Source organism: Eriocheir sinensis, chromosome 8 (genome assembly GCF_024679095.1).
Source record: "Eriocheir sinensis breed Jianghai 21 chromosome 8, ASM2467909v1, whole genome shotgun sequence".
Classification (NCBI taxonomy): domain Eukaryota; kingdom Metazoa; phylum Arthropoda; class Malacostraca; order Decapoda; family Varunidae; genus Eriocheir; species Eriocheir sinensis.
In genome coordinates this window covers 11938941-11948166 of record NC_066516.1, presented here as the reverse complement: position 1 = coordinate 11948166, position 9226 = coordinate 11938941, and the positions used below count along the sequence as shown (strand labels likewise).

The window sequence follows — 9226 nt, the reverse complement described above, 5'->3', positions numbered from 1 at the left end:
TTTTTCCCCTCCCTCCCCCTTTCCTTCAACGGTACAAACATAAGCACCACCACCCCACACACACGTCAGGATGGGAGGATGGGAGGTAGGAGAAGCAGCCCATAACCCCCTCCAGCGCGTAGGATAGCTTTTCCAATTTCCCGTAGCCAATTAATACAGCTACTCTCTTCTTTTTTGTTCATCTTTTTTCCCCTTTTTTTCTTTGCCTTAATCATCACCCTGGAGAGGCGGCTGCAGGAGTGGTTCTTGCATGGGGGAGCAGAAAATGGGAAGCCTCGTCGTTTTCCGTAGCACACAATATTTTTTTTATTAATTAAGGGAGTATACGGTATAGCTGCGCGTGGCCTCAGTGCTCATCTCCGTATCATTAGCCCTCGCACACAATGGCTTTTGGTATTTTTTTCTAGTGAGTATCATAACTTTTTCTTCAATCTCGGAAAATGCAACACATAAATGGCACTTTCTTCAATATTCACGATAGTACAAAAGCATGAAATCTAACCTTTATTTCACGTGAAGAACTGACAATTTTATTTTATATACATGACAATATTTCGTGTGACATCCATTTTTTTTACAACAAAGGAGACAGCTCAAGGGCACACAAAAAAAGGAAACAATAATATAAAAAAAATGCCCGCTACTCGCTGCTCCTAAAAAGAATCCAAAGAGGTGGCCGAAAGAGGGGTCAGTTTCGGGAGGAGAGGTGTCCTAATACCCTCCTCTGCTCAGACGGCCACAACGGACATGAATATAACAAAGGCGATGTGTCTCGGGGATTGATAGCTACTCATAGTAAGTCTCAACAACCTCTAGAAGAACACAAGTGATATCCCTTAGCCAAGTTTGAGTTTTTCAGTCACACAGGCAGCCACCTCTGTAGAGCAACTGTGGTGTGATTGTTACTGCTTTATTTCTTTGGCACGACGTGGACAGTTTTCATACGTCCATCAGAAAAAAAAACCAATCATCTCTTTTTCCAAGGCACAATAAGGACAGTTTTCAAGCTTCCATAAGAATATAGTCAGTCATCTCTTTTCCAAGGCACAAGAATGGCAGTTTTCAAGCGTCCATCAGAATATTGTCAATCATCTCTTTTCCACGGCACAATAAGGACAGTTTTCAAGCGTCCATCAGAATATAGTCAATCATCTCTTTTCCAAGGCACAATAAGGACAGTTTTCAAGCGTCCATCAGAATATAGCCAATCATCTCTTTTCCAAGGCACAATAAGGACAGTTTTCAGGCGTCCATCAGAATATAGTCAATCATCTCTTTTCCACGGCACAATAAGGACAGTTTTCAAGCGTCCATCAGAATATAGTCAATCATCTCTTTTCCAAGGCACAATAAGGGCAGTTTTCAAGCGTCCATCAGAATATAGCCAATCATCTCTTTTCCAAGGCACAATAAGGACAGTTTTCAGGCGTCCATCAGAATATAGTCAATCATCTCTTTTCCAAAGCACAATAAGGACAGTTTTCAAGCTTCCATCAGAATATAGTCAGTCATCTCTTTTCCAAGGCACAATAGGGACAGTTTTCAAGCTTCCATCAGAATATAGTCAATCATCTCTTTTCCAAGGCACAATAGGGACAGTTTTCAAGCGTCCATCAGAATATAGTCAATCATCTCTTTTCCACGGCACAATAAGGACAGTTTTCAAGCGTCCATCAGAATATAGTCAATCATCTCTTTTCCAAGGCACAATAAGGACAGTTTTCAAGCGTTCATCAGAATATAGTCAATCATCTCTTTTCCAAGGCACAATAAGGACAGTTTTCAAGCGTCCATCAGAATATAGTCAATCATCTCTTTTCCACGGCACAATAAGGGCAGTTTTCAGGCGTCCATCAGAATATAGTCAATCATCTCTTTTCCACGGCACAATAAGGGCAGTTTTCAGGCGTCCATCAGAATATAGTCAATCATCTCTTTTCCAAGGCACAATAAGGACAGTTTTCAAGCGTCCATCAGAATATAGTCAATCATCTCTTTTCCACGGCACAATAAGGACAGTTTTCAGGCGTCCATCAGAATCTAGTCAATCATCTCTTTTCCAAGGCACAATAAGGACAGTTTTCAGGCGTCCATCAGAATATAGTCAATCATCTCTTTTCCACGGCACAATAAGGACAGTTTTCAGGCGTCCATCAGAATATAGCCAATCATCTCTTTTCCAAGGCACAATAAGGACAGTTTTCAAGCGTCCATCAGAATATAGTCAGTCATCTCTTTTCCAAGGCACAATAAGGACAGTTTTCAAGCGTCCATCAGAATATAGTCAGTCATCTCTTTTCCAAGGCACAATAAGGACAGTTTTCAAGCGTCCATCAGAATATAGCCAATCATCTCTTTTCCAAGGCACAATAAGGACAGTTTTCAAGCGTCCATCAGAATATAGTCAATCATCTCTTTTCCAAGGCACAATCAGGGCAGTTTTCAAGCGGCAATCAGAGAATACTCAATTATCCCTTTTCCAAGGCAGATTAAAGATATTTTTCATGCGTCCATCATTAAATAGTAATCCATTTGCCGTGAGATAATGTAGTCTTGAATTGATCATTCCTTCGTTCTCCTGAAATAATGTACATAAATATCCTGTATTACTTAGAACATTAGTCTTGGGTGACGAAAAAAAAATCAGAGTATTAGTTGTCCATGAAACCACGTAAAGAAAATGTATGAAAAATGTGCCAAATTTTACGGTGCCGCGCCTCCCCCCCGCTCAGTCCCTTCCACCACTGGCGCTGATTGATGCCTCTTGCCTTTTTATCTACGTAATGGTTTGTGCGACCATTCCCACGCCCAAAGGTAGTCACACTTTTGATGAATGAATACCAGAATTTGCATTGAAATTAGTGAAATGCATGGACGTATATCAATATTCATACCCGTTTTTTAGGAGTCGATAAACACCGTAGTATTAATGAGTGGGGTAATGTTTAATTTGTATGCAGAACAAAAACTAGCTGGCTGCGAGGGAGGCCCGTCCCGTTCAGCGTCAAACGTCACCGCACGGAGCCCAGCCACCCTGCGTGAATGACGGGGGAAGAGGAAATGTAAAAACAGGAGAAAGAACGATGCAGAAATGGATGAAAAAAAGCGTAAAATAAAAGAAGAATTACGAGGAAAGAAAAGAAATCGAAAATCATGAATAACGGAAAGGCAGGGAGGATGTGGCTGTGTAGGATGATGTGCTCGTGTTCCCTGGTGTGGCTGTGTGGGGTGACGTGCTCTTGTTCCCTGGTGTGGCTGTGTGGGGTGACGTGCTCTTGTTCCCTGGTGTGGCTGTGTGGGGTGACGTGCTCTTGTTCCCTGGTGTGGCTGTGTGGGGTGACGTGCTCTTGTTCCCTGGTGTGGCTGTTGTTCCCTGGTGTGGCTGTGTCTGGTGTGGCTGTGTGGGGTGACGTGCTCTTGTTCCCTGGTGTGGCTGTGTGGGGTGACGTGCTCTTGTTCCCTGGTGTGGCTGTGTAGGATGATGTGCTCGTGTTCCCTGGTGTGGCTGTGTGGGATGACGTGCTCTTGTTCCCTGGTGTGGCTGTGTGGGGTGACGTGCTCGTGTTCCCTGGTGTGGCTGTGTGGGGTGATGTGCTCTTGTTCCCTGGTGTGGCTGTGTAGGATGATGTGCTCGTGTTCCCTGGTGTGGCTGTGTGGGATGACGTGCTCTTGTTCCCTGGTGTGGCTGTGTGGGGTGATGTGCTCGTGTTCCCTGGTGTGGCTGTGTGGGATGACGTGCTCTTGTTCCCTGGTGTGGCTGTGTAGGATGATGTGCTCGTGTTCCCTGGTGTGGCTGTGTGGGGTGATGTGCTCTTGTTCCCTGGTGTGACTGTGTGGGGTGATGTGCTCCTGTCCCAAGGGTGGCTGTGTGGAGTAACATTCTCCTATTCCCGAGTGACCTGCAAGAGCGGCGAGGTGTGTGCTCGGGGCTGTCACCGTCAATATTGTGCAAGAGAAGTAGAAGTTGCATATTACACAAAATAATAGTTCTCAGTTGTATTGTGAAACATGACACTGAAGCTTGCACGAGACACACACACCAACACTTCTCTCTGCTCCATTATAAACCATGTGTTAGTGTTATAGTAGGATATCAATGTATTATTATTATTTAATATCACCACGAATTAGGCATACAATTGTCAATGGAAAAAACCCACGACAGATATATCACGCCTCCTTATAGGAATGTCGTCCGTCAGTGTTTACCGTCTCAGTTTTGTATACTTCGCATTTCATGGTGCGCAGATATCACCTTGACGTACGTGACCGATTGTAACAATTATTTTCCAACCTGTAACTCGTCACTCCTTCACGAGAGTCCGACTGACACACAACGACAGTCGCTCTCGCTCCGACACTCGTTGTACATAGGCTACAATATATTCGCCTTAAGGAAGCTGAAGTCTTAATCAACGCCCTTTAAACGCCCCCCGACAAGCCCGTTACATTAGTGTGTGTTTCTGTCTCAGACGCACAATACTCACACTCAGAAGGAAGGAGGTGATTTGAAAGCTTTGACTACGAGACGACACGACAAAGACTCTAATAGAAGACAAAGACCACTACTCCCAGCTCCTAGTGACTCGTGCAAGTTGTGTGACTGACCCAACGATGACTGCCTCAACCGCCGGTGACAACCTTCTACAATCTACACCAGTAAGCCCTTGTTCAGTTAAGTTCGGTCAGTTCTGTTGAGTTAAGGGTGAGAGAGAAATCCTTCGCAAATGACTCACCTTTGTGGCTTCATGCTTGTCAAGTCTCCTGTGACTGTTGTTCTGTGTCGTCTCTTTTCCAAATCACGTTTAAGATGTTTCACTTCCTCTTCGTCTATATCTGCCTGTAGGAAAACTTTTCATTGTATGGTTGTTGGAATACTGCTTGACCTTCCTTTCGTGGCCTGTGAGTGGTGGCTGAGGAGTGGTGGAGAGGGGGGGGGGAGTGAGTCCTTTGTTCCATTCCGTGTGTGTGGATTTCACCCAAAAGGTATTGTTCTTTCTGTCCTCGCGGTGGTTACACAGCTGCGGGGCCTAGAGGCGAGTCTCCGCGTGGGCTGGGTAGAGGAGGAGGGGCATTGCGCCATGGCCACTAAGCCTAAACCATTGGAGAGTCCTTCCTCCATAATTAAGAATATTTTCCTTGATCAGATCCTGTGTGTCTGGTTTATGGGTCGTCGTTCATACCACTAATAAAGCTTCAGTAATAAAATCGGGCGTTAGATTGGAAAAGACAAACGTTCACAGTGTGGTCGTCAATGGTCTGATGTTTCCAATAAGGTTCCGAAATGGGTGGTGGTCCAGAAGGCGATTACCAATCTCAATGTAACTTTCTGTTGGGGAAGGTGACCTGACCGTCTTCAGTAAACACTCACACGCATTACTGAACAAATTTATCCTGAGACGAACGGGAAAAAAAGGGGGGAGGCCATGTACCTCGAAAGCCAGAAAGTTGAGAAATTCATCAACAAATAATAAAAGCTAAGACGAATAGAAAGAGAAACAATACAAAGAGAAATATAAGACTAATTCCATCACCCTCCTCCTCAAGCAGACAATAAGCACGGCTCCCTTAACGCCACTCAAGGGTAACGTCGAGACTCCCGTGCAAGGTCAGCCTCGAAGTGAAGAGACACGCAAAGACTTAACACCAATTACTCTGCGCCTCACCAACGGACCATTTTCATAACCAGAGAAAACATGACTTCCCTGCTTCGTCTCCTGCACCCGTTTCTTTACTTTAAACGAAGGAACAGTGGAAAACAAATATATACCAAAAGAACGAAAAGATAGATAGGGGCAGTGTCTAGGGGGCTTTTTTTTCTCTTATTATAACTTTTTTTTTTGCCCTTGAGCTGCTTCCTTTGCTGTTAAGAAGGCAGAGAGAGATAGACAGATAGATAGATAGATAGATGGATAGATAGATAGAGATAGACGGAGAGAAAGAGAGATAGACCGAGACTGAGAGAGACAGCGAGAGATTCAAGGAGCGTCATTAAAAAAAAAAAAAAGAGTAAAGACAAGCGAGTAATTCTATACAGCGGTCATTAGACTTTCAAAGAACGCAACACAACGCATCTTCTCAAGTAATTCCTTAAAGCGTCGCACGGAGAGAGAGACGAAGATAAAGAGAGAAAAGGGGGGGAGGGGGAGGAGGGGGAAGACGAAGAAAGAGAAGATCAGAATATCTTATAACAAACCTACACCATACAACTGTACCTAAACTTCTACTGTCTTTCCTTCTCTCCCCTCCCTTGTACCATCACCACTAACCCACCACTTCCTCTTCTTACTATACCTTTGATTAAAAATAAGGAGTAGGGAACGGGAGAGGAGACGAAGGAAGACGAAGGGAAAGGAATAGAGAAAAAAAGTGTTACTGTGCTACTATCAACTCCCCCTAACACACACACACACACGCGACCCCCTTCCTCCTGGTATTAGTTTCAACACGTGTGAGTACTCCGTCAGGCCTCCTTTTTAAATACCATCGCGGCGAAGTAGCACATAACAAAGCAGCATGTCGGTCGGTATCCTCGGACCCTTCCACCTCTCAAGTCAACTATTTCCAACGGCCGAAAAGGAGATTAATCGGGTTTTCATGAGTGTTTTTCCACGTTCAGTATACAGCAGAAGGGGCAAACTACCACCAGGGTCATAAAAGTACCGCCGGAAATGCCCACAGCGCCTACGAAAACCCCGTCAATTAGGAGTGTGTAAGCGTCGAAAACAGGACACTTCTGCGAGCGTGTAACCCTGCTTAGATTGCGTTAGTTGGACAGTAAACATCCGCGAGTTAAGGGGAGTCACGCAGATGGCCGGGAAACTTGATCTAAACGGAGACTTGAGAGAGAGAGAGAGAGAGAGAGAGAGAGAGAGAGAGAGAGAGAGAGTGGTAACCGGCCTTGAGAGAGAGGTGACGTCGTGATAAGACAGGACAAAACAAGTCACGCGCGCTCGAACACACACACACACACACACACATAAGGTGACTCGGTATACGATAAATGGAAGACGAGAATAATTGCCATTGTCTTACCTTAATTATCCTTGGTTTTCGATTCCCCTTCTTCGTCCTCAACGCTTTGGATGCCTGCGAGAGGGAGAGAAAAGGGATTATCATTATTATTATTATTATTATCAGTAGTAGTAGTAGTAGTAGTAGTAGTAGTAGGTGTAGTAGTATCATTATTATTGTATTACTTGTACGTGCATATGGAAAAAAATACACGTACGATTCAGACAATTAATTTTCTGCGACGGGACTCGGCGATGGAAGGAATGTTGATTAAAAGTTACGCTGAAAATGTATTATGTTGTGAAGGAAGGAAAAATGTAACCAGTGGGTGACATTATTCTCTCTTTCACTCTCACTTCACTTCTCTTCTCTTCTCGTCTCCTCTCTTCTCTTCTCCTCTCTTCTCTTTATTTCTTTTCATTTCCCTTCTCTTCTCTTCTCTTCTCTTCTTTTCTCCCTTCTCTTCTCCTCTCTTCTCTTTATTTCTTTTCATTTCCTCTCTCTCTCTCTCTCTCTCTCTCTCTCTCTCTCTCTCTCTCTCTCTCTCTCTCTCTCTCTCTCTCTCTTCTCTCTCTTCTCTCTCTTCTCTCACTTCTTCACTTCTCTTCTCTTCATTTCCTTATACTTCACTCCCTTATACTTCACTCCCTTATACTTCACTCCCTTATACTTCACTTCCTTATACTTCACTTCATCTCCCTTCTCTTCCCTTTCCTTCTCTCTCTCTCTCTCTCTCTCTCTCTCTCTCTCTCTCTCTCTCTCTCTCTCTCTCTCTCTCTCTCTCTCTCTCTCTCTCTCATCACTCCCCACCGAGCACTTCAAGTCGTCCTCGGGGTCACTTTTACTGCCCAGCCAATCAGTAAAGCCTTTTTCTACTGACCTATTCCATTGCCTCGACTTATTCCCTTTACTGGCACCTCCTCCTGGCCTCTCCCTCCCTCCTCTTGCCTCGCCTCTCCCTCTTATCTATCACTTCCACTTCGCTTACTCTGCTCTTATATTCCTCTTTTCCTCGCCTTTCCTTTTTCTAGTGACCTATTCCGTTTCGACTTATATTTCTTCCCTTCACCACCTTCTCCAATAGCCTCTTTCCCCCCTCTCGCCTCTTACCCTTATCTATCACTTCCACTTCGCTTACACTGCTGCTCCTATATTCCTCTTTTCTCTACCACCGCCGCCAACGCAAGGAAGTGTCTGTCGCTCGCATTTCACTTCTCAGAACGCCGGTGATGTTTCCACTTTTTAACTTGTCATGTATCGTCACTCTAAATCGGTAGAACACGCGTGCGACTCTCACGGGATAGAGTCTGTTGTTCTTTCTTTCGTCATCCACATACCTCCTGATCAAAGGCCGAATATGCTGGTGTGGGCGTAATGGAAGGTTTTAAGTCTATTTGGTGACTCCTTCTCTCTTTGCCCTTCTCGTCCTTAACTGCTAGACTATTCCTGGTTAGACAGCGATCAGTGGAGGTTCTCAGTCTTTATGGTGACTCTCTCTCTCTCTCTCTCTCTCTCTCTCTCTCTCTCTCTCTCTCTCTCTCTCTCTCTCTCTCTCTCTCTCTCTCTCTCTCTCTCTCTCTCTCTCTCTCTCTCTCTCTCTCTCTCTCTCTCTCTCTCTCTCTTCCTCCTTCCTAGACTCTTACCGGTTAGACAGCGATCAGTAGAGGTTCTAAGTCTTGATGGTGACTCTGCCTCCGTCCCTCTCGCCCTTAGCTGGTAGACTTTTCCCGGTTAGACAGAGATCAGTAGAGGTTCTAAGTCTTGATGGTGACTCTGCCTCCGTCCCTCTCGCCCTTAGCTGGTAGACTTTTCCCGGTTAGACAGAGATCAGTAGAGGTTCTAAGTCTTGATGGTGACTCTGCCTCCGTCCCTCTCGCCCTTAGCTGGTAGACTTTTCCCGGTTAGACAGAGATCAGTAGAGGTTCTAAGTCTTGATGGTGACTCTGCCTCCGTCCCTCTCGCCCTTAGCTGGTAGACTTTTCCCGGTTAGACAGAGATCAGTAGCAGGCCAACGTCATATCACATTTCTTAAAATTCAGTGCCAACGACCGCTATTTGGGGCAGACACGCACAGACAGTACTCTTTCTCCTTTACTACTGAACTAAATCCATCACGAATTGTTTATATAGGCGGGTTTTTTTTCTTGTTATAATACTATGGGAAAAGCTCGGTGGTTACAGTTTAGACGTGGTACATTTTCCTCTCTCCCGC

The 9226-nt window shown here is 44.9% G+C and overlaps 1 protein-coding gene across 1 annotated transcript; it reads right to left on the bottom strand.

Moving 5' to 3' along the window:
• Positions 1-207: 207 nt before the first annotated feature.
• On the bottom strand, positions 208-5083 carry LOC126995346 (soluble scavenger receptor cysteine-rich domain-containing protein SSC5D-like). The gene is made up of 4 exons (XM_050854825.1): positions 5018-5083; positions 4737-4840; positions 3234-3849; positions 208-231 (listed from the first exon to the last, which is right to left on the bottom strand). Exons 1-4 carry the CDS (start codon positions 5081-5083, stop codon positions 208-210), a joined length of 810 nt encoding a protein of 269 aa, XP_050710782.1.
• Between the last annotated feature and the right edge of the window lie 4143 nt (positions 5084-9226).

Bases quoted from the DNA above. Each gene is read 5' to 3' on its own strand.
- LOC126995346 (XM_050854825.1), bottom strand. From the start codon at position 5,083: ATGGCGCAATGCCCCTCCTCCTCTACCCAGCCCACGCGGAGACTCGCC. The intron at 4,841-5,017 runs GTAACCACCGCG...GTTTTCCTACAG, and splicing joins CCTCTAGGCCCCGCAGCTGT to GCAGATATAGACGAAGAGGA. The intron at 3,850-4,736 runs GTGAGTCATTTG...CCCTTGGGACAG, and splicing joins ACAAGCATGAAGCCACAAAG to GAGCACATCACCCCACACAG.